Source organism: Ictidomys tridecemlineatus, chromosome 9 (assembly GCF_052094955.1).
Source record: "Ictidomys tridecemlineatus isolate mIctTri1 chromosome 9, mIctTri1.hap1, whole genome shotgun sequence".
NCBI lineage: Eukaryota > Metazoa > Chordata > Mammalia > Rodentia > Sciuridae > Ictidomys > Ictidomys tridecemlineatus.
Genome location: NC_135485.1, coordinates 114379052 through 114405953, shown reverse-complemented (window position 1 = coordinate 114405953; position 26902 = coordinate 114379052). Strand labels below are relative to the sequence as shown.

The window sequence follows — 26902 nt, the reverse complement described above, 5'->3', positions numbered from 1 at the left end:
TTTATAACTAATGTTAGCATTTCTAGATATTTTATTACAAAGAATCATTATTCTATTACTGTTTTGCAAAATGCGTTGGCATCCCAGAGATTTTATTGCAATAATGGCTAACTAGCCACCCATGATTTATTTCTCCCTTCCTTCTCATTAGTTGGACTTTTCTATTGTTGTTTGTTACAATATACAAAGATCAAAGAAATATACTTTGTAATTATTTTGTATTTGGGGAGGCTCAATAAAAGTTTTCTGGGCTGGGGTTGTGGCTCAGTGGTAGAGTGTTTGCCTTATATGCACAAGGCCCTGGGTTTGATCCCCAGCACCAAAAAAAAAAAAAAGAAAAAAAAAAAAGGTTTTTGCTGGTGTGTTTATTAAAACTTCTTAAAAGAACTTTTTCATGTCAGGTTCTATTTTTTCCCTTCCTCCTTCTTCTTTTTCCTTTGTTGAGATGCATGCAGAATTTATGCAGCCTTTTTGAAAACACAGTATGCCACAGAGAGTAGAAACAAAGAGCTAATCATAGTACAAAACATTTTTGCTACTATGATACCATAGATACCATGCCAAAATCAACCTTTTTATACTTCATTTTATGTGTAAGAAAAACACACCTGTATCTTCTTTGAATTCCCATTATTTCGGATCTTTGTGACAAGAATCCTACATTTCAGCCTACAGATTCTCTTACAACACATTTTCTATTTGTTTTCTGGATTCTTCAAATAGTTTAAACATTAAAAATTGTCCTTGAGAGGTACTTATTGTTTTCCCATCTTGATACAAATACAGTAGAAGTTTTTGACCAATAATGGTTGTATTTGATAAATCAATATATTTCTCCTATTGGCTAAATGTAAAACTGATACAATAAATTTAAAAGAAAAGTTAGGCTGTCCAAACATTTAGGAAACTTTAATGGGGCATAAATTTCTCTATGTAGACCAAACCCTCTATGTAGACTAGAGCACTTATTATGAACAGAAATTGCCAGATGCCTTGAGACAATTATTTGAATGAAGGTATTGCATATTTTTCTAATACCTAATTCTAGTAATATTTGACCAATTTGTGAATTCTAGTTAATTGTTCACTTCAAATCACATTCCTCATGGCCTCATATGTCCTTACCTGCCACTAATTCTATGGTCTACCAGTGTAATCATTGCCTTGTTACCTGCTTACCTTACTCCTGTCTCTCTCCTAATTATTAACCTAACAAACAACAATGTTTATTAACCCTTTTTCCTCTGACTGAACTTCATAGTCAAGTGTAATAGAAGGAAAACAAACTAATGTGTACCACCTCATATTACATCCAAGCTATGTCCAATGTACCAGTGACACATTGCTATTTCCATTACCCTTCTCTGCAAGATAATGGTTTTTCATTACTTCCTCTCCTCAAACCACTTCATTCTTACAATTTCTTCATTTTGATGTATTGTTATTCCTCATGTTACTAGAAAAAAAATAATCCAAGCAATGAAAAGAGGATTTCCTCATGCTTCCACACCACACATCTCTTTGGAAATAGTCTTTCTCCCTGTTTCTATAGATGATTCATCTTCCAAAGACCAGTCCCTCCATTTGTGTATTAGATCATGTCCACTTTTTAATGAAAGTGACTTATTGCTGTAATTATCCCTTTTCATCTATACTGGAGTATTCACAGCAGCATTAAAAGATTCTAATTTTTATAAAATTCCTACCCTTGATCCCACACACTCTCCAGCTTTTGCAGTTATCTGTTCTATTTTAGCCAACATTCATTCTCCTTTGCAGTTGTCAATATAATGTTCTTTATGTTTTTTACCTTCCATTCTCAAAATGGAACTAAATTCTCTTGAATTTATTCTAAAATCTTATCCACAATATGTGACAAAAAGTTGTTTTACAAAAGCTAGTAATTACAATTTCTCAAATTTAATACTTAAATTATATTTTATCATATTATATTATATTATATTATATTCCTCATCTTGCTTACCCTCTTAGCAATGTCATTGTTCGTATCTCCAAACCCCATCTATTCATGTAATACCTGATACTAAGGAATTCAGAGTAGTTTAAATGCAGTAGAATGTAACACAAAGAGACTGCTGTTTTTCCTTGTAAGATACTGGTTTAGAGATAGGTTCCTAGGAAAGGGGTATCCTTAGAGTTTACACAAACCATCCCTGCTAATACTAAATTCCTCCTAATTAATTCATATTGCTGAGGCTGATGGAGGGGGGCACCGTGTCTGAGATCTCATTCCTGAATTCCATCTTCAGAAAAACATGACATCAGAGAGTAAACAGTTCATTCACAGGAGGGGATGGAATAAGAAGCTCTATTTCCCCAATGCTTCTCAGCATACATTTTGAAACATGAAAGCCTGAAATTTGGCAGAAAGTCTCCTTCCTGAGTTTCCCAGGTAGAGCTGGCATATAAGTGAGTTATGGAAGTAATCTGCATCAGACATGAATGAGGAGCAGAAACTCCTGAAGAGCAACCACTTAGGATGATTTTCATACTCTCCATGCATGACAATTGCCTGGGAAACTTGTTAAAATGCAGATTTCAAATGAAACTTCACATAGCACTGGTGAAACATAGGTCTTGAATTTTTGACAATTTTCTTAGATGAATCTGATGCAGGTGGCACATGAACTACGTACTTCTAAAAAAAAAAAAAACTACCAAGTACTTAGACTGAAAGAACTACCACTGGTAATGAAATTAAGAGATAAATGAATTACCTGTTAGCAAAAATATTAAGAATTTCTCCTTGAATTAAAAAATAAAAATAAAAAGGGGCTGGCTGGGGCTGAAGCTCAGGGGTAGAATGCTTGCCTTGTATGTGTGAGGCACTGGGTTCTATCCTCTGCACCACATTAATAAATTAATAAATAAATAAATTAAATACAGGTATAAAAAATTCAGGCCACTGAATTTGTCAAATAGGCAAGAAGTCAATAAACAATAGCACAAAAAGGAAAATAGAGGCCAGTCATGCATTAATAATTTCCCCATGGATGTAGTATGTACACAGGAAGCATCCCCAATAAACTGAGCAGGTACGATTGCTACGTATGAATGTCTAACGCCAAATATCTGCGGTCAATTGTATGCAGTAAGATCTTTTCATTTTTGCTGCTTTCTTCATTGGTTTCATTGGAAATTAGATTAAAAGCTTGGAACCATATCTAGTTACCAACTATGTTTGCACCTAAAATCAAACCCTAGACCTGCATCTGGTCTGTTGAATGTCAACAATTGTCAGACCAGACTCCCAATACTTTCAAGTTTTTCACAATTGTCTTAATTAATTTTGGGGATATAAATTTTCCATTACAGGATACTCATTCTAAGTCTTCTTTTCTCTACTTTGACTCTCATATCCACAGCTCCTTCCTCTGACCTCACATCCATTTATAGTCATTCTTAAGGTGATCTTATCAAGCTCAGATACTTGGCTTCACATACAATTTATACACAGTGATCAGTGATATTATCTAAATATACAACTTTGGGCTGTCACTCTCCTCAATTAAATACTTGACTTTTCCATCAATAATTTCATTTAAATTAACATGCTGAAAATTAATCTCACCAGGCCCTAAATAAGTTTCTTCTTCATTTCAGTAAATATGACAGCCAGTCATTTAACTTAATGCTTGTTTCAAAATTCCTTGGGCTAATTCTTTAACTCTCTTTTTCTCCCTCTCAAATGCTATCACTCAGTGATAGTGTCAGGTCTATTTTCAAAATACATTCTAAGTTTCATCATTTCCATATAACTCCATCATTAACAGTATATTATAAACCACCTGCATTTCTTGTCAGATGACTAAAATAGCTCTTTTTAATTTATTCATTTATTTTAAAACAAGACAGAACGTTCCACTTGATACATTTACTCTTAGGATGGAAATTCAAATATGTAGCTAAGTCTACAGGGTTACATGTAAACTGACTCCAGGTTACCTTCTTAATTCATTTCAATCACACTAGCCATCTTCCTGTTCTTACAAAAAAGATGACTAAAATTCTATATCCATTTTATACATCACAGAACATATTAACATTATGTAATGATAAATTATAAAATGAAAAAGTGTTTATTAATAAAATACATGCAACCCTATACTCAAGTTTGAATTAAAACAGGCTTTTTCAATATCTCAAATGTATATTCAACTGACTATTGATATAGTAACCTGAAAAAGTAATTTAAAATTTCAATGCTTTTGTTTTCCAGGTAAATTGAGTTACTTTATAACATTTTATGGTGACAAAATAAGAACTGATAGTATTTATTGATTTGTGAATTTTTTTAATTTAAAAAGATTTTACATTAATGCTAAGTCTCAAAACAAAAATTAGCAAATTGGCAAAATTTTAAAAATTGAAGCCTTACATGCCTAGTCAACTGTAGTTTTAACAATGGTAACTTCACCTCCTGAATATATCCCTCATTTCTCTAAGGCTTTTTTTTTAAATTTTTTTTTTCTTTCTTCTCCCCCTCTCACTCCCTAACAAGATTGGGGAGACACTGTTATCTTTTGTTCTTCCAATTAATTGCCCTTGAACACACCCACTGTAGGGAGGAGATGGCTGCTGAGGATCAAGGAAATGAATATCTCCCAAATTAATAAGTGAATCCTAACATGCCATCAGGGTGCCCTGGGACTCCCTGCCAGAGCACACCTGGAATATAATAACCCTTTAAGTTCCTTTAAAAGACCCTTGTCCCTCCTGATCAGAAGAGTCACAGACTTTGGGACAGGAGTCCCTGGTGTTTCTCCTTTACTAGCAAAGCAATAAACCTTCCTTTTTCTTTTTCTCAAAACCATGTCCTCATTATTAAATTGGCACTGATTGACATTGGGGACAGGGACCGAGCTTTCAGTTTCATGATGATATTTGAATATTAAATGAAGCTAAAAAATGATTACAGCAGCACACACTTCTCTTACCATTCACTTGGAAAATGTGAGTCTGATAGACATGTTCATAGCCATCAGCGTAGCAGGTATAATTGCCCATGTGAGTTGTGGTAACCTTAGTAATATACAAGGACCCATCATCTCCAAAGTCCTATAGAAAAAAAATATAATATAAAATAAGATGTTTTTATTTTAACAACTTCACGGTTTTTGAAAGGTGTAGTATTAAGCAAAGTAGATAGACTAAAATATTATTTTAAAATTATCAAAATTGTTATTATGAATGTGGAGGACCTTGGTTTAACAGTTGCATAAGGTATATTTTGTATAAAAAGTGTTATCTCACTCGTAAATATAGCTTTCCCATATTTATTTTAGGTATAAGAGTTCAATAAATAACTTAGCTCCCACATATTTGTTCTAATTTACTTTTTTACATTAATAAAGTTATAACATGTTTCTATCTTATTTATAGCCAAAAGAGTTAATTACATTTTTTCACACTTTTAATGACTCACTAATTTTCATATTGTCCAAAGTGTGTTAAAAATAGTTATTAAAACAGTGTGATCTCTGAAAAAGAAGGAGGAGGAGGAGGAGGAGGAGGAGGAAGAAGAAGAAGAAGAGGTAAAAGAAAGAAACATATAGCCATATCACAGAATGGGGATTTCTTTCCTTTTCTTTCTTTCTTTACATATATATATATATATATATATATATATATATATATATATATATATAAACACACACACACTAGGGATTGAATTGAATTCAAGGCCTCACACAGTCTTGCATTGTATCACTGAAGTATACCCTCAGCCATGATTTATATTTTGAAGCTTAGAAATAAGCAAGACATTTGAATAAAATAGCCACACTTTTCAAACTCAGTTGAAACAAATCCATAAAAACTTTGAAAAAGATAAAGGAAAGAAAATTTATATTGTTTATTAATATAAAATTCAGGAAGTACCTCAGAACAACAGAATAAAATTTGGAAAATTTCTTTTTCCATAAAGACAATGGATACACTGCGGGGGGGGGGGGGAGGGGGGAATGTCTAATTCTTTTTTTTTTTTCCAGAATTCTGAAAAAAAAATGCTCTTAATAATTTGCAGATTATTTATAAAAAAAGTGATTGACTATTAATAAGAGTGGCAATATTTGTGTATTTTAACTTGACTTCCCCTCTCTCTTCACAGCTCTACAGTAGTCTTTAACTAACAGCTATTGGGTTCAACTGGAAGCTCCTTGAATACATACAATTACATGACTTATTTTTATTTGAGCAAGATTTACAACTCACTTTGTGTAAGCAGTTCTATTGAAAGGAAACAACAGAGGTTGTTTAGCTGTACAATTTCCTGGGATAGAGATTTAGTTAAGAATTAAAGTAGGCTAGCCAAAAAACTTGAAAGGAACACTGGGGAATGGGATATACATAGAGTGATTTGTAAAACTCCACACATATTCCTGGGAATGTAGAAGGTCATATGTGCAGGAATGTACTCATGCCCAGAAAACATACAACCTACTAAATCTCTCCTCTCTGGTTAATTTTGAATCTCTAAACAAGCAGAGTGAAGGCTAAGGCAGAGTTGTAAACTGCCTGTAGGAATATTTGATGAGGGAAATATAACATAAACCAACAAAAGCAACAAAATACCTCAAAGCCTAAGGGAATATACCAATTCAAGACATTTAATTAAAATATTTGTTCTAACCTTAGCTCAAAACTAAGACAGATAAGCAAAGATTTTAGCATTTTAGTAGACACACACAACAAACTAAATAAATAAACAAGTATACAGATTTTATGAAGATGAAAAACATTTTCCCAAAGAATGAGAGAAAATATTTGCAAATCATTTATCTGGTAAGGGTCCTCTAGCTAGAATATATAAAAAAACTATTGCAATTCAGAAAGAAAAATGAAAAGTCAGTTAAAACAGTGGGTAAATCATTCAAATAAACATTTTTCACAAATGGACAATAGACATATAGAAAGATGTTTAACATCATTGGTCAAGAAGGAAATACACGTTAAAAAACAAATACCAAATGACCCCTTTGATATAAGGGGAGTAAACAAGGACAGGGTAAGGACGAAGAGCTTGAGAAGAAGATTTACATTAAACAGGGATGAGAAAAGGGGAGGGGAGGGGAGGGGAGGGGGGATAGTAGAGAATAGGACAGACAGCAGAATACATCAGACACTAGAAAGGCAATATGTCAATCAATGGAAGGGTAACTGATGTGAAACAGCAATCTGTATACGGGGTAAAGTTGGGAGTTCATAACCCACTTGAATCAAACTGTGAAAGATGATGTATTAAGAACTGTGTAATGTTTTGAACGACCAACAATAATAAAAAAAAAACCCTTCCTTAAAAAAAAAAAAAAAAAAAAAAAAAAAAAAAAAAGAAGGAAATACAAATAAATACAATTAAATCTTACTTTATACTCACTAGGACAGCTAAAATAAAAATACTCTTAATACCTCCTGAGAGAGTAGATAGAAAATTTAGAAACTTCAAACATTGCTGATGAAATATTAAGTGATCTAACTACTTCAGGTAAAATTTGGCAGTTTTTTCCTAAAGTTACATAATTATTGATAACTAGAAATTTCACTCCAATAATATGCCAAAAAGAATAATAATCATCCACACATAACATATATCCAAATGTTTTACCAAACATTTACCAATAGATAATGAATTAAAAAAATGTATTATAGCTACAGAGTGAAATATTATTTGATAACAAAAAAATAGTAAAGTATTGATTTATATTACTACACAGAAAAATCTTGAAAATATTATGATACATGGAAAAATGACAGACACAATTGTATCAGCCCATTTATGCAATGTTCAGAATGGACACATACATACATATAAAAATAGATTACCCATAATTAAGGACTGAGGAGATAGGCACATGAAAATAACTGCTAATAAATGATATGTAAAGGGACCAAGAGGTTAAGGGGACAATCCCTATAGACTGGGCCAACTCTGCTGATCTCCACAGGCTTTCTTTTAAAAAGAAATTACTTGTCCTGGCTTAAGCAAAGAGGATATGCTCCATTCTCAGGAAACAACCTATTATTTACAGGAAAAATGCAGACCCAAAGACCACTCCCTATGGATAACAAGACCACAAGTTACCCTGAAGAAAAAAAAAAAAAGTTACCCTGAAGAGGGAACTTTTATGATCTTTATACTGACCAAAGAGTCCAGGACTCAAAAAAGGGGCAGAATTTCACAGATTTGGGCTCCTTCCTAGTACCTGGAGCCTTCAGCAAGACTCTCTGGAGCCTACATCTGTAATTTCTGGATATCAGAAGGGGTGGGGGTTTGCCAACTTCACCTAGTTTCAATTCCCTAAAAACACCATGCTCTTTGAAAAATATGCTGTCCACTCCTGAGATGGTCCCAGCTGCTCAGCAGTACCATACTGTACACTTATCTTTCTTATCTCATTTTCTCAAATAAACTCATTCTTGTTACTCTGTGCAATCCTCTTCAGAGTAACTTCCTTCCTGGAATTTTGCAAAGAACTGGCAGTCTTTAGAACCTGCACTTCAGTGGGGAGGTCAGACCTTGCACCTCGCAGCCAGTTTTGGCTCTTATTTTTGAGCCGCAACTTCTCATACAGCTGCAGCTTCTTGGCGGGTGGTTGCTGTGCTACAATAGGTGTGAAGAAGGCTAATATATTCTAAACTTTGATAGTCAAGATGGTGACATGATTTTGCTGATACACTATAAACCACTGCTAATGAACTATGTGTGTGGATTAAATCACAATAAAGCTGTTATTAAAAGTAAAATTCAGAGGATCCAAGATGGTGGGCCAGAGGGAGACAGCATTCTGTGGATGTGGATCTCAATTAGTGGGAATACTGCTTGTCTGAGTGCGATAGAGAACCCCTATACAGCTGCTCTCCAGGAAATCACTGGTGCCGTGTCTCATCAGGGCTCCAGGCCTCAGCATTTAAGCAAGACTCCAGACTCCTAACACCCAACTCCTGGGTTCTAGCCCACACAAGGCTCCTAAGTGCCTTAGCAGCATCACCTGTCAGCACTGTGGCAGAACTCCCAGAGCCTTTCCACTCCCACACAGGATACTCAGCTACTAACTACCCACAGGAACTCCAGCCTCCACTCCCCTGTTGACCCCATCTACCAATGAGGAGATCCCCTGGTTGCCTCCATCTTGCCACTCATCTCAGCAGCTCTGGCCATAGTTCCCTACACAGTAACCTACCTGTACCTGGGGGCATTTCACAGACTCTGGAGGTAGCCAAAGTACCATGGTACTGAATGTCACAGAGCTCATCTCTAAACACACCACACAGTGCCACTGCCAAGCTCCCCCCCCCCCCCGCCCACCTCACTTGCCCACTTGAAACCCTGGCGCTGGAAGAAGACTGCTTCCATCTTAGCTCATCTTCCTCGCCATATTTTGTGGCAGCAGGTCCCAGATTGGAACTCCAGATGGTCAGGAACTTGGTTTTCAACTCCCCTCTGTCCCCAGTAGCACTAACCCAGTACAGTAACTTCCCAACACAAAAGAGCACTCAGTGGGACAGGAATGCAGTGTGAACAGGGTACCATCCATGGGAGCCCCAGTGAAAGAAGTCCCTAATTGGGAAATGCTAAGGAAGAGGGAAACAAGGCAAAAGTTTTAAGACTAACAGTGAGACCCGAAACTCGGAAATCTTTAGGCAAGATAGGGAGAGAGGACCCAAAAAGAGATCATTGAGGTACAGTGTCCCAGCAGGGACTGGCAGGTGCCATACCTTGCTTCCAGGCACCCTGCACTAGGACCAGCCTTCCCACCCTGGTTACCTTCACCATCCTGAGGGCAGAGATATCAGCTAACAACAGACAACCCCAACTATTGGATGAGAAAGGAAGCAGGAAAGATACTGAATGCTAAAACTATTAACAATTCTGGTTTCTTCCTTTGAGAATTTTTCTTTGTTTTTTTTTTTTCTCTTTTTCTAATCCTTTCCATCTTCCTGCCCTCACATCCCTAATATATGTGAAACCAAGAACTTTGCATGAATTAGGATTTTGAGGACTGGGACATCTAAATAATATATTATAGGTGTGTTGTATTTGCCCCTTTTAATTTTTTTCTTTAATTCATCTTTTCTACTCTAATTTTTTACTATTTAAACATCTTTATTTTTCTTAATTCATATGTGTTTGTCTTATGTACTCTACTGTCTTACCATGTACTTGTCTACCCCAAATTACTTCCTGTCTATTCTCTTGCTACTAACCCTCTTCATTACATTTCTCTTTCACACTTTCTAAGATATATTAACTCTACATCCTCACATCCAACCTCCTCAGCATATCATCCTACGCCTCACAACCAGTTCATTGTTCACTGTTAGAAACTGTAAACCCTTTTACAAATCTACTGATTATATTATAGATAATAATCAAATTCAACATTTTTAAACATTGTGACCAAACTGTAAACGTCTTAATAGTGACAAATTGTTTATAGGTGGTACGTTGTTGATATTAGGATTTGTTAGCATTGTCCTTCCCCAAAAAAGGAGAAGTATTGGAACCCTACAGGAGCACTACAAACCTATAGGGTAAAAACAATAACACCCCAGACTCACAGAGCTAGAAAGGAAAACACACAAGCAACATGAAAAGAAAAGGGAAGAAACTGCCCCAAACAAATCAAGATACCACATTATTAGAATCCATGGAAACTACAGCAGAAGAAATTACAGAGAAGGTATTCAGAATGTACATGATTAAAATTTTCTGTGAATTGAAAGATGATATAAAAGAGCAAATATAGGCAGCAGAAGATCATTTCAACAGGGAACTACATAAACAAATACAGGAAGCAAAAGATCACCTCAACAGGAGACAGAGGTTCTAAAATAAAACCAAATAGAAATCCTTGAAATGAAAGAAACAATAAACCATATTAAAAGTTCAATTGAAAGCATCATCAACAGAGTAGACCACTTGGAAGATAGGATATCAGACAATGAAGACAAAATATATAATCTTGAAAAGAATGTAGACCCCACAGTGAAAATGTCAAGAAATCATGAGCAAAACATTCAAGAAATATGGGATAGAATGAAAAGACCCAATTTAAGAGTTATTGATAGAGGAAGGCATAGGGTTCCAAACCAAAGTAATGAGCAATCTATTCAATGAAATAATATAAGAAAACTTTCCAAACATGAAGAATAAATTAGAAAACTAAATTCAAGAAGCCTACAGGATACCAAATTTAAAAAATTACAACAGATTCACATGAAGTCATATTATAATAAAAATGCCCAACATACAGAATAAGGAGAAAATATTAAAAGCCATGAGAGAAAGGAATCAGATTACATATAGGGGGAAAACAATTAGAATAATGGCAGATTGTTCAACAGAGACCCCGAAAGCTAGAAGATCTAGGAACAACATATATCAAGCTCTGAAAGAAAATGGGTGCCAACCAAGAATCTTGTATCCAGCAAAATTAAGCTTTAGATTTGAAGATGAAATAAAAACCTTCCATGATAAACAAAAAATAAGAGAATATACAGCTAGAAAACCAGCAGTACAAACCATCCTTGGCAAAATCTTGCAGGAAGTTATAACAAAAGACAATAATGAAAACAGCAGAGGGAGGTAGTATCCTAAAAGGAAAACTGATCAAAGAAGAAAAAAGTCAAGTTAAATAACAAAAAATAAACAAATATGGCTGGGAACACATATCATGTCTCAATAAAAACCCTGAATGTTAGTGGACTAAAATTCACACACACAAAAAAAACTGTGCCTCCAGAAGACTCACCTAATAGGAAAAGACATATATAGACTGAAGCTGAAATGCTGAAAAAAATCATATCACTCACAAGGACTGTGGAAGCAAGCAGGAGTTTCCATCCTCTTATCAAATAAAGTAGACTTAAAGCCAAAGTTAAACAAATGAGATAAATAAGGATATTTCATACTGCTCAAGAGAAACATACACCAACAAGACATAATAATTATAAATATATATGTCCCAAATAATGAAGTATCTATTGTTCATCAAACAAATTTTTCTTAAGCTCAAGAGTCAAATTGACCACAACATAATAATCTTGGGTGACTTTAACATATCTCTCTCACCACTGGATAGATCTTCCAAACAAAAATTGAATAAAGAAACTATAAATCTCAATAATATAATCAATAACTTTGACTTAACTGACATATTTAGAATATTTCATCCTTTATCAAGCAACCACACTTTCTTCTCAGAAGCCCATGGATCCTTCTGTAAAATAGACCATATAATATGCCACAAAGCAAGTCTTAGAAAATACAAAACAGTAGAGATACTATCCTGCATTTTATCAAATCATAATGTGAAATGAAATTATAAATCAATGACAAAATAAAAAATAAAAATTACTCCGGGCTGGGGATGTGGCTCAAGCGGTAGCGCGCTCGCCTGGCATGCGTGCGACCCGGGTTCAATCCTCAGCACCACATACCAACGAAGATGTTGTGTCCGCCGAGAACTAAAAAATAAATATTAAAAATTCTCTCTCTCTCTCCTCTCTCACTCTATCTTAAAAAAGAAAAAAAAAATTACTCCAACACATGGAGACTAAACAATATGCTACTGAATGAACAATGGGTTACAATAGACATCCAGAAGGAGATTAAAAAAATTATTTGAGGTAAATGAGAACATAGACACAACATATTAAAATCTCTGGGACACTATGAAAGCAGTACTAAGAGGAAAGTTCATTGCATGGAGTTCATTCCTTAAAAGAGGAAAAAGTCAACAAATAAATGAGTTAACAATACATCTCAAAGCTCTAGAAAAAGAACAAATCAACACCAAAATCAGTAGAAGGCAAGAAACAATTAAAATTAGAGCAGAAATCAATGAAATTGAAACAAAAGAAACAATTAAAAAAATTGACAAAACAAAAAGTTGGTTCTTTGAAAAAATAAATAAAATCGACAGACACTTAGCTACAGTAACAAAGAGAAGAAGAGAAAAAACTCAAATTATTAACGTACATGATAAAAAGGCAATATCACACAGACACTAGGGAAATATGGAGGATAATTAGAAATTATTCTGAAAACTTGTACAGAAATAAAATAGAAGATATTGCAGACATCAACAAATTTCTTAAGTCATATGATTTGCCCAGATTGAATCAGGATGATATACACAATTTAAACAGACCAATTTCAAGTGATGAAATAGAAGATGCCATCAGAAGCCTACCAACCAAGAAAAAGCCCAGGACCAATTGGATACACAGCAGAGTTTTACAAGAACTTTAAAGAAAAATTAATATCAATATTTAATTTATTTTAGGAATTAGTAAAAGAGGCACGACTTTCAAACTCATTCTTTGAGGCCAATATCACCCTGATTTCAAAACCAGGCAAAGACACTTCAAAGAAAGAAAACTTCAGATCAATATCTCTAATGAACATAGACGCGAAAATTCTCAATAAAATTCTGGCAAATCAAATACAAAAACATATTGAAAAGATCTTGCACCACGATAAAGTGGGATTCATCCCAGAGATGCAAGGTTGTTTCAACATATAGAAATCAATAAATGAAATTCATCACATTAATAGATTTGAAGATATGAATTATGATCCTCTCAATAGACACAGAAAAAGCATTTGACAAAATACAGCACCCCTTCATATTCAAAACACTAGAAATATTAGAGATAACAGGAATATATCACAACATTGTACAGGTTATCTATGCTAAGACCCAGGCCAACATCATTCTAAATGGAGAAAAATTGAAGGCATTCCCTCTAAAAACTGGAACAAGAGAGGATGCTCTCTTTCACCACTTCTATTTAACATAGTTCTTGAATCACTGGCCAGAGCAACTAGACAGAAGAAATAAATTAAATAGATACACATAGGAAAATAAGAACTTAAATTAGCACTATTTGCTGATGATATGATTCTACACCTAGAAGATCCTAAAAGTTCCACCAGAAAACTTCTAGAACTAATAAATGAATTCAGCAAAGTAGCAGGTTATAAAATCAACACCCATAAATCAAAGGCATTTCTGTATATCAGTGACAAACCCTCTGAAAGGGAAATGAGGAAAACTACTCCATTTACAATAGCCTCAAACTAAAATAAAATAAAATAAAATACTTGGGAATCAACTTGAGGTAAGAGGTGAACGATCTCTAAATGAAAACTGTAGAACCCTAAAGAAAGAAATCAAAGAAGTCCTCAGAAGATGGAAAGATCTACATTATTCTTAGATAGGCAGAATTAAAATTATTTAAATGACCATACCACCAAAAGCCCTATACATATTTAATGAAATTTCAATACAATCCCAATGACATTCCTCATAGAAATAGAAAAAAGAGTCATGAAATTCATCTGGAAAACTCACAGACCCTAAATAGCTAAATCAATCCTTAGCAAGAAAAGTGAAGCAGGTGATATCACTATACCAGAAATTAAACTATACTACAGAGCAACAGGAACAAAAACAGCATGGTATTGTTACTGCTGTTGACAGGTGATGAGTCCTTGCTCCCCCAATGTTGAAGAATAACACCAAAGAAACACGCTGAGGCAAGGTCAGAGTAGAAATTAGAAGTTTATTAAAGGACAGCAGAAAAGACTTCTCCGGGAGGAGGAAGGGGACCCAAGAGGTGGAATCCGTGGAAGTACGTTTTTTTTCCCCCTTTTTATAGTTCTTTCAGTGATGGAATGTAGGTTGGAAGGCCCCAGGGGTGGGACACAGGTGGGCAAAGAAGTAATCTGGGCAGGAAGGACTTCATTAACATTTCTTTGGGATGGGCTATCTCCAAATCTGTTGGGGGCTGTTTCCTGGGCTTCATTAACATTCCTTTGGGATGGACTTTGGGCCTAGGGCTTTTTGGGACTTCATTAACATTCCATGAGTTGTCCTGCATTTCCCAGAATTCATTCTCAACATGGCCTCCATTTTAGATTTCACTAGATATTAGACCCTATTTACCTAACTACACTGACTACCTAATTTTAAATCTGGCTTCAGTATTGGCACCAAAACAGACTGGTAGACTAATAGTACAGAAAAGAGGACACAGAGACTAACTCACATAATTACCGTTATCTTATATAAGACAAAGGTGCCAAAAACATACATTGGAGAAAGGATAGCCTCTTCAACAAATGGTACTGGGAAAATTGGAAACCCACATACACCAAGCACAAAACTCAACTCAAAGTAGATCAAAGACCTAGGAATAAAAACCAGAGACCCTGTGTCTAATAGAAGAAAAACGAGGTCCTAATCTTCATCAGGTTGAATTAGGCCCCAACTTCCCTAATTAGACTACTATAGCTAAAAATTAAAATTAAGAATCAATAAATGGAATGGATTCAAACTAAAAAGTTTCTTCTCAGCAAAAAAAAAAAAAAAAAAAAAAACAATCTGTGAGATGAATAGAGAGCCTATATCTTGGGAGCAAATTTTTACCCCTCACACATCAGATAGAGCACTACTCTCTAGGATATTTAAAGAACTAAAAAAGCTAAACACCAAAAAATACAAATAACCCAATCAATAAATGGGCCAAGGACCTGAACAGACACTTCTCAGAAGAGGATATACAATCAATCAACAAATATATGAAAGAATGTTCATCATCTCTAACAATTAGAGAAATGCAAATCAAAACTACTCTAAGATTTCATCTCACTCCAGTCAGAATGGCAGCTATTATGAATACATACAACAGTAAGGGTTGGCGAGGATGTGGGGAAAAAGGCACACTCATAAATTGCTGATGAGATTACATATTGGTATAGCCAATATGGAAAGCAATAAGAAAATTCCTTGGAAAACTGGGAATGGAACCACCTTTGACCCAGCTATCCCTCTCCTCGGTCTACACACAAAAGATTTAAAAACAGCATACTACAGGGACACAGCCACATCAATGTTTATAGCAGTACAATTCACAATAGCTAAACTGTGGAACCAATCTAGATGCCCTTCAGTAGATAAGTAGATAAAAAAAATGTGGCATATATATATATATATATATATATATATATATATATATATATAATGGAATATTACTCAACAATAAAAGAGAATAAAATCATTCATTTGCAGATAAATGGATGCAGTTAGAGAAGATAATGCTAAGTGAAGTTAGCCAATTCCAAAAAAAAAGAAAAAAACAAATGCCAAATGTTTCCTTTGATATAAGGAGCCTGATTCATAGTGGTATAGGGAGGGAGAGCATGGGAGGAGTAGAGGAACTCTAGATAGGGCTGAGAGATGGGAAGGAAAAGGAGGGGATGTGGGGTTAGAAATGATGATGAAATGTGATGGACATGATTATCCAAAGTACATGTATGAAGACACAAATTGGTGTGAATATAGTTTGTATACAACCAGAGATATGAAAAATTGTTCTCTATGTATGTAATATGAATAGTAATGCATTCATTCCTCTGTCAATTATAAAAAATTAATTAAAATACATTTTAAAAAAGTAAAACCCATATGAGGCACCTATATAAAAACTTAAATATTCTATAATAAAACTATATTATTTTGGGTAATAAAATTTTTACTATTTGAAAAAATTTAGAAATCAACAAGAAACAATGATTGATATGTTTACATAAGAAATACTTCTATATTTCAAAACACAATAAGAATTCAAACACAATAAACTGCAGAGTTTCTAGGTGAAATACAGAAACCAAAACATTTTAATCCTTTTATGGTTGTTATTATGTACCAGATGCTGTTCTGAGTGCTGCACAAATATTAACACATTTGAGCCTCTTAGGAAAACTTATACAGCAGCATCTTTTAAATTCCTTCTACTGGAGTTGTGGAAAGAGGGAGGTGGGCGGAGACCATGACTTCCTGTGGCTTCCTCCTCCATATCCTGCTGCTTCTACTGCTGTTCAGCCCTGTCAGAGGGGAGGCACAAGAAGGAACTGAAGACAGAGAATGACCACATCAGCCTGAAAATGTTAGGGCAGGGTGGCTCAGTGATGTAATGCAAGATGAAGAGGTGTAGCTACTGAAAAAGCTGATGAAGGCAGTGCCTGTCAGTGAGATAGGTTAGATTCAGGGTTGATGGGCAACCAACTAGTGAAACATTTCAGCCCAGCTGGAGATGGGGGATGAGTGCATCATTGACAATTTCCAGAAGCAGATGGGAGGTGTTACCTCCTGTGGTACATTCCCCACACCCTGCATTGTCCTTGCATTGGCTACTAATTGGTAAATGTAGGATCATGCTGATCACAGAGGAATCTGCTGAAGTTTAGAACAGTCGCCAAAAGAATTCTCCTTTTTCCAAAGCACTTAAAGTTCAGCTCAAAACTGTCTGCCTGGATGAGTAGTCAGTTTAAATTGGGTTAATCAGACTTTTTTTTTTTTTAGTTAGGAAAAATGAGTTCTGATGTTAAGGATATGTTTTTCTTTTCATTTTTGTTTGTTTCATCCTCCCTAAACATTTTTTTTCTTCCAAACTTGTGGAAGATATGAAAATTCTTTCTCTGTATATGTAGTATGTATAGTAATGCATTCCACTGTCATATACTCACTATTGTCATGTCATATGTAGTGAGTAGTGCATTCGGCTGTCATATACTCTGCTGTCATGTCTCATTAGTGGAGCTGAGATCACGCCTTGAGCCACTTGTCCTAATCACGTGGAGTGCTCATGTTGATGCAATGGGTACTTCAGTGTGGCATAGTGTGTGGAAGGGCAGAATTCTGCTTAGTATTTGTTTTAAGTACAGCTTATTGAAATCCTAAATATTGTAAATTATAATCTTTGTAAAAGTATACGTGAAGGAAAAATATTGAAAAATCTTCTTTAAAAGGTAAAAAAGAAAATGAGTCTTTCAGTAATTGGGCCCAAGTGATCTCTGTGCTCCTGAGTGTGTCCTATCAGGCCTTAGACTCAGGACTCCATCCCTCCACTATGTGCCTGGTACAGCAAAAACTGGCTTTTAACTTTGTTATGCTTGGATACGAGATGTCCTCCAAAAGCTCCCATATTAAAGCAGGAATAAAATTGGAAGGTGAAACAACTGGACAGAGACTATAGCCTAATCAGTCGATCCTAGTTTAAAAGGAATACTGGGTGGTAACTGTAAGCAGTGGGACTTGGCTAGAGGAGGTGGGTCACTGGGGCCAGGTCCTGGAAGGATTCACCTTCCCAACTGCCCTTCCCCTCTCCCACTCTGTTTCTGACCTTCTGAGACCATAAGCCAAAATATACTTTCCCTCTTCTAAGTTCTTCTTGTTGGGTATTCTGGTCACAGCGACACAAAGCTGACTAACGCAACCCTTTCTGAAACAGAAAAAAATAATTATCATGTTTTCCATTTGGTATTGTGGCCTTGGATTTCTTCCAGTATTTATATCTAATGAAAAATTATGGTCTGTATATAAAAAGTAAGATTGAATGTCAATGAATTTTCAGTTATATTGTTGTGTAAAAGAGCTGCTTCCATGTATGGCTGTAAAAGAAACCCATGGAAAGACCACTTAGCATTTCTCTTGTAGATTTGCTTTCCAAATATATATATTAAAATTGTTTTAGACAGCCTTTTTGCTGCTGCCACTAAAAGACCCCCCAAAAAAAACACTATAAAGGAGGAAGGGTTTATTTAGGGACTCATGATTTCAGAGGTCTCAGTCCATAGAAGGCCATCTCCATTCTTTGGGACATGAGGTGAGGCTGAACATCATAATAGAAGAGTGTGGAGGAGGAAAGCAAGTTCACATCATTATCAGGAAGCAGATTGGGAGAGAGACTCCACTCTCCAGACACAAAATATATACCCCATAGCCACGCCTCCAATAAAATACTTCCTCCAGCCACCCCCATCTGACTCCAGTTACCACCCAGTTAATCCCATCAGGGATTAATCCACTGATTAGGTTAAGGCCATAACCCAATCATTTCTCCTCCAAAACTGACATTGTCTCACATGTGAACTTTTGGCGGACACCACATCTAAACCATAACAAAAATTATGCATTAGTACAGTGACTCCAGTCATGTGGGATATTTGGGAATCTATACCAACTAAAATGTTTATAGGTCAGCCTATTGTCTTTTTGTAAAGATTCATTATTTTTTTAATAGCCATTCTCTGTCCCTTTGAGTCACCTGACAATGATGCATCATCTTGCTTGCTTGAAGTACTGCAAAAAATGTTCAAGTTTTCTTTGCTTTGCTCTATGGGCTCAGGAAGGGGGTTTATTGGCTGTGTTATGTTTATTCACCAATTTGAACATTGTTTGTTGTGCTTTGCACAACAACAGTAAATGTGGTTTAAAATTATGCCCCCTTTATAAGCTCCTTAGTTTCATGTAGCTCCTAATTCACAGAGCTAGAATTGAATCCCAGGTAGGCTTATTACAGTCTGTGCTTTACAATCCTACACCATGCCACCTTCCTTGTAAATCATAAATTGAGTGAAGGATGTCAGAACAAAGAAGACAGCAGAAACAAAATGCACAAATAAAAAGAGTCAACTATAATAGGTCTGAGGAAAAGAGGTTGGTAATGTGGTTAAAAGTATATGTGGAAAAAGAAGAGACAACTGGATAGATCCATTGAGGTTTTGAGAGAAAATTCAACAACATTTTGAAAGGTAATTCAAAACTTTTGTCTCTTCTGTTTCTTAAGAGCAGAGAAGAGGATGAATAAGAAGGTGCTGCTGCCCTTTACTATGGTTTAGGTAAGGTTTGAGTTTTCACAAAGATTCATGTGTTGAATGAAGCTTGGTTCCCAAACATGGGAGTAGAAAATGATGTGTTAACTTTAGGAGGTTGGATGTGGGAGGTTCTTAAGAGTGAGTTCTGGAGAGTGAGTTTTCCTAAGAGTGTGAGGCTGACACTTGAATTCCTTGCTTTCTGCTTAGCAATGAGATCTCTTTCTTTCACAGGTGCTCTTACCATTGTGATCACCATGAGATCCCACCAGAGCCAAACTAATGCTGGAGACATGACCTGGAATCTCCAGAACTGTGAGATAAATAAACCTTTTATCTTTTTCAAAATACTCTGCCAGTGGTATTTTGTTATAGTAACAACATATGGACTAATACACCCTCTAAGACCTTTTTGTTCATTGCCCCCTTCCACTTTTAATTTTTTTTTGACATCATGTTGATGCTCGAACTTTTGATGTGTTGCTCATATTTCAATGTTGTTTATTACTTCCTTTTATAACTATAACCAGTTGCATCAGCATTATTTTGTCAAGGAAACTTTTTGCTTCCCAACTGGTATTTTTAAAAATCCTTGCATATTAAAAATCCGATAGTACCCAATGATTTACCAATACTCACATAATAGTGCCTCAGAAGTATACCTTATATTTTTGTGGCTACCTATATTTATGCAGTGTGCATTTCTGTTAAAAATAACTTCTTTTTAACTGATACTCAGTACAAATTGATTGCAATCAGGAAAATTGCTATGGGGCTACCAAACCTAGCTTTGAAAATGATTAAAAAAATGTGTGTGACAGAAAAAATAAATAACTCAATCAAGGAAGAATGATACAGAGAGGGGGAGGGCAAGAGAGTGATTGGGTAAGGAAGAAAGAGAAGGAGAAGAGGAGGGAGAGAAGAGGGGATGGGGTAGGTGAAGAGGAGGAGTAAGAAAAATTGGAAGGAGGAACAGAAACAGAATACTCTAGCCATAAGACTATTTAACTGGATTTTTTTTCATATTTTTTTGGTTGTAAATGGACACAACATCTGTATTTTATTCATTTATTTTTATGTGGTGCTGAGAATTGAACCCAGTACCTCATGCATGCAAGGCAAGCATTCTACCAATGAGCTACAGACCAAGCCCAAGGATAATATTTTCTTAACAGCCATCACATAAGATATAAATTCCTTAACATCATATTATGCAATATTGATTACAATCGGTTCTTCAACTCTCAAGAGGAACTCTAATAGCATTTAGGCAGAGCCTCATGATCTGCACAATTCAAGACATTCTGGAGTTTGAACTCCCAGGAATAGCTATGATGCAAAGGCCATGATAGAACTCCCTGCATCACCTGAAGCTCCCATTAAAAGAACAGCTCACAGGGACAGCAAAGCACTGATAACAGAACTGAGATGTGGAAGCAAAAGACAGACTGTGCTTTAACTCAGTATTTGGCAGATAATTGACATGTTGCAGAATTTAATGGGAAGGCCACACTCACGTAGAATATCAATTGAGAACAAATAGAACAAAAAATATGTTGAAAATGAATATGAGCAAAAAGTAAGTAGTGATGACCTGAAATCTAACATTATGTCCAGTGTGCATAAAGTTAACACACTCAAACAGAACAAACACACATAAGATTCACCATGACTAGAGCATATCATGGAGACCAGATCAGAACAAAGACACAAACTTTCATGGAACAAGAGTAATTAAAATTACATTAAAGCCCAGAATATACCTGATATTTATGTTTATATTGATATAATAGTAAAATGTATATAACATTTTAAAGTATAATCCCATATAATCTATTTTGAATTTCCATAAATCCTGAAATAACCTTTCTATATGTCTATATAGCTACCTAAAGAGCATGATCCTTCCTTTCCTACAATTTCAGAATGACTGTTGATTTTTATGGGATTTTACAAAGTGGTTTCTTTATGGAATTCATGAAAAGTGATTAAGATTTTCCTCACCAAATGAGGTGAAAATGATCCATGAATACATCTTGAAAATGTTTATTTAAAGTATCTAATGGCAATCTCTGTTATTATATTACATGAAGCTCCTTTTAGTTAAAATACTATCCTTTCTAAATTGGCTTATGTCTGACTCACCTAAGTTGTATGTCTCTGTTCACGTTTCTTATTTTATTTATTTTTCTTTCTCTTGCTTTTAAATGGAAGCAAAATCTTCCCACTTCAATTTTCTTCCATATGTGACTTTATAAGTAATTTTCAGGCATTTTTTTAAAAAATAAGACTTTCGTATTTTCTCACCACTTTGAATAAAGTGTGGCTCTTTTCAGTGCACTTAAAATAATACCCAACATACATTTATTGTGTACTTAAATATCTGAAGTTTTAGGTTATATATTTAAAACCATAAGTTTAATATTTAAATAACCCCTTTAAAAGGAATTTTCTTGGTCCCATTTTGCAGATAAAAATGCTGAAATAAGGTGTCGTGTCGTTAACTTTGTGAAAATCTCAAAACAAGGTGAATATTCTCAGCTTAGTATCCAAACAGCAGAATTTGGTCACTCATTCTTTTGTACTTCTGAGTATACTTTTTCTTTTCCAGATTTCTATTAATTTTAATCAGGACTCAACATTACCTGTTGATTTTATTATATATCTCAAATCTACTCTTTACCTCATTCCTGATTTAAGAATTCTAATCTTCTAATCTTTAATATTCTCAACATTTTTCTAATCTAATAGATCAAAATCAATGTGTGATTTTGATGCTCAGCCATAGAGGAAATTCAATGCCTGAGAACAGATAATCCAGAAACAAAATCTTATGCTTAATCCTCAATGTACCTAATTCATAATCCTGCAGACTATAGACACTCCATAAATATCTCTCCAGTAATTAAATCTTTATGAGCCTCTACACCATTACAGAGTTGCCTTAAGGCACTAATGTCTGGAAAGAGTTGATAGAAAATACACAAAATAATTTACTCTGTTGAATTGATTGCTTATATTAACGCATGGCAAATGGGGACTCTAGAAAAAATAGAACATCTACAACACACGTCTTAAATTTTGAAAATTTTAATTGAAACTCACAAGTGTTATAGTAATGATCAAAAGATTTAATAACCTATAGATTGAATTCTGATCAATTAGATTGTAAAGACAATTTATTACAGACAGTTCAACTATGATTACTTAAAATATAAAAAGAGAATTTCTAAATTTCTGGCCTATATTTAATCACAAGCATTGCTTAACAATAATAGTAATAAAATAAATGAAATTATTTTTATCACTGTTTAGAATTAGTATCCTGTCTTTTACATATTTGAAAAGTCAGATATTCAGTTTGAGTTTATAAATAAGAAAGTGTTGAAGACAAGATAGAAATAACACACACACACTGGGCTACACTGCCTTTGGAAAGCTTACAAGTATACCTGAAACATACAAGAAAACGCTCAAAAGATTTGTGTATAGTAAAGAGATATTTTTCACAATGAAACATGATGAAAAGTTTTCTGAAAAAAAAAACTATCAAAGAAGTGTCAGCTATTATCAGTCTAAATTATCTGCTTTTCAAAACTACAAAGTAAAAGAGAGGGGAAATGGAGAGGAAAAATATTTAAAAATGAGTGATCAATAATTTTGTAAAAATAATTCTTATTTTAAAAAGCTAGAAACATATTACTGAAGACCAAAGATAAAGAGAAATGTTAAAGACTGACAGAGAAAAGACACACTATTAAATAGAGAGAGCCAAAGACAAAAATTAAAATAGACCTTTTATCAGAAAATATGAAAGTCATAAAATAATAAAGTGACAGCTTTTAACTGTTTTTTTTTTTTGTGTGTGTGTGTGTGTGTGTGTGTGTGTGTTTGGCAGGGCATTAATGAACTGTCAACCCAGAATGTAATATATAGTAAAATGTGTTTCAGATATGTTAGACAATAAGCCATTGTTTAGACCAACAAAAACCAAGAATTCGTTAACAGTAGATCTGCACTATCATACTGATTTTGTGATGTGTAACTTTGTTTTGTTCTCTTAAGAAATAATGCTTGTAGCATTTCACTGGAGTTATTGCATAGACAAACTGAAATGAGAACCCAAATGCCAAACGGAGATTCTTATATGAGATGGTCTCTCAGATTTAAAAGGTAGAGTCCAGTTTTCTTCATGCCAGCAATAAGAGATTTGCATCTACTCTGCATTAGAAACAAAATGCAGAACATTATGCACTATAAATGTTTAGGGTGAGAAGAGTTAAAATTTAAAATCTATAACAGTTGAGTCAACCAAATAATATAATTGTTGGCAATAAAAAATAAAAAATATAGCAGAGCTACCTCTGGGGTAAAGTATTATTACGAACCAGGCTATATGGGCAATGACCAACAGACTCCATTTTACCCTGATACTTCATATCGTGTAAAAAATGCTCCTATGGGAAAGCCACGCCTCTGTATCCATTAATAGTTACCTTGCATAACATACTTGGCAACACAAAATAGCAATTCTTATACAATATAAAATTATTCTCTTTGGTTTCCATTTTTTCTTGGGCAATATACCTTGCCAGAGATTGATTGTCTAGATGTCAGTAACCATTCTCAAGTTTGTACTGAACTAGGGTCATTTTGACCCACTTACCTTCTGTTTGCTTGCTGCTATGCCAACCTGCAAAGTCCCATGGGAAATCCAATGTACTCATTGCATGGTCTCACTAACTGCCCAATTCAGCTTCTGTACCTTCTTAACTTGCAGCTATGTCAACCCAGATGTGGTTTTTGCCTTTAAATATTCTAAAATGCTCAGGCTCTGGGCCGTTCCTTGCAGAGATGGTTATGGGTCCTGCTGGGGGCAGTCACCAGCTGGCAGGCTAAATAAAGACTACAATTTGGACAAAACTGGGACTTGGTGTTGTTTTCTGAGTGACCTGCCCACAGCGGAATGTGCCTAACATGTGTGACACCCTGTGCCTTTTGAAGGCTCATAAGTAGACCTGTCAACAAATTAATCATCATACAATATTGGTGATCCAACTTCCTTATAATGAGAGGGTACGAGGCTTAAACAGAAATCATTTGAAAATCACTTGGAAATATGCTGAGTACGCTAACCCGTAAGTAAGTTGTTCTTAAGTAGTATAATGTGTTTGATGGCTCTCAGTTAGGCAATTTAATGAACAGCTACACAAAACTGAGAAGAACTTCATTCTGTATCACTCTAAAAACTTAGGAAAAGAACCTTGTGACTTAATAAGAATATGTCATAAATGTCAAAAAATGTCACATATGAAAAATTTATTATTTAATTTTATGACTTTTTTTTTCTGAGTGCAGTTAGATGATACCACCATTGTTGGCTCAGCTGTCTTTTGAAAGTCAAGGGAAAATTGACTTTCAAATTTCATTTCACAGAATTGAAAGTTTTGTGCTCATTGCAATACACCAGAGCTGAAATATATGTCATCTCCTAAAACAGTGATTTTTTTATGCTGTCTGTTTTTGTAATAAGAAGAGATAAGTTTACTGGGCAGCTCTTCTATACTAGCCACTGTGAATCTTCCGCAAAGACTAAATGGCTATTTTTTTTTCCAGATATGCTAATGGAAAGAAATAATTTCCTTTTTTATTCCAGTCCTGGGAATTAAACCCGTAGCTTTGTGCATTCTAGGCAAGCACTGTACCACTGACTAATACTCTAGTATGGGGTAGTTTCCTTTTTAACTTATTACAAAGAAAAGGATTGGAGTTGGGGTTGTAGCTCAGTGGTAGAGTGCTCATCTGGCATGTGTGGGGGACTGGGTTTGATCCTCAGCACCACACACACAAAAATAATTAGAATAAAGGTATTGTATCCATCTACAACATAAAAAAAATCTTTAAAAAAGATAATTGGTGTTGAAGAATAGATTAAAATAACATTGTTCTTATACTGATCTTAATCTGAAATTTTCATCAAATCTCCAATTCAATGTTATACATATCCACAAAAAAATAGATATTTGCCAGAACCATAGGACAGTGATTATTGATCATCTTTAAATATATATTTATTTATTATTCCTTTTCTTTCTTTTAGTTACGTTGGATGATATTGTGTCTCTACCTGTGCACGATATTTTCCCCATCAAAACTGTGCTTCTTAAAGAAAATTTGTTGCTTTTGAGAATTTAGAAAGATTCAAATGAAATTATTTATGTAGGGCATCTAGATTTGAAAATAAAGACCTAGATTTCAAATCCAGCTATTTCACTGACTAGTTAAAAAGAAAGAAAGTTGTTTATTTACTTCCTCTAAGTTCATTTCCAAATATGTGAAATTTGCTTAGTTTATTTCATGAAATCAAAGGAAATGGTGTTTTGAAAAGCATTTTGTAAATTACAATAAGATGTCAGGCATAATTCTCTTAATGAAAATAAATTGATAATTTGTATATTGGTGAATCTGATTTTGTATGCATTGGAGATTACTTTTTTAACTTTTAAAAAAACTTATATATGACAACAGAATGTATTACTATTCTTATTATACATATAGGGCACATTTTTTTCATATCTCTGGTTGTATACAAAATATATTCACACCAATTCATGTCTTCATACATGTACGATGGATAATAATGTCCATCCCATTTCTTCATCATTTCTAATTCCATTCCCCCTCCCTTCCCCTCCCACCTCTCTGCCCTATCTAGAGTTCATCTATTCCTCCCATGCTTCCCCTCCTACCCCACTATGAATCAGCCTCCTTATATCAGAGAAAACATTCGGCATTTGTTTTTTTTAGGGATTGGCTAACTTCACTTAGCATTATCTTCTCTAATTCCATCCATTTACCTGCAAATGCCATGAATTTATTCTCTTTTATTTCTGAGTAATATTCCATTGTGTATATATGCCACATTTTTTTATCCATTCATATACTGCATGGCATCTAGGTTGTTTCCACAGTTTAGCTATTGTTAATTGTGCTGTTATAAACATTGATGTAGCTGTGTCCCTGTACTTAAGTCCTTTGGGTATAATGCATTGGAGATTTCTAAGTAGGAGTAAATTTCTAAAATGACAAAAACTAAATTTTTATAATTGATTCTAATACTCCATCCTAATATCAATAGTCACTTTTTTCATGTATTTATTAAAATTAAGATGTTCGGAAGTTCTTTTATAAGTGAAGGTGGATGCTCCTTCATTTCTAATG

At 34.6% G+C, this 26902-nt stretch overlaps 1 protein-coding gene and 1 non-coding gene across 5 annotated transcripts in view; one reads left to right on the top strand and one right to left on the bottom strand.

Annotated features, from left to right (window-relative positions):
* Positions 1 to 26902, bottom strand: part of Fstl5 (follistatin like 5) — a 757510-nt gene that overhangs the window by 179494 nt on the left and 551114 nt on the right. For all 4 annotated transcript variants that reach the window (XM_040293119.2, XM_040293117.2, XM_040293120.2 and 1 more), the window contains exon 8: positions 4959 to 5079. In XM_040293119.2, coding sequence (XP_040149053.1) covers positions 4959 to 5079 — 121 coding nt within the window. The remainder of the gene's footprint in view (positions 1 to 4958; positions 5080 to 26902) is intronic.
* Positions 253 to 325, top strand: Trnai-uau (transfer RNA isoleucine (anticodon UAU)). Its single transcript has one exon. It is a non-coding gene; the product is annotated as a tRNA-Ile (tRNA).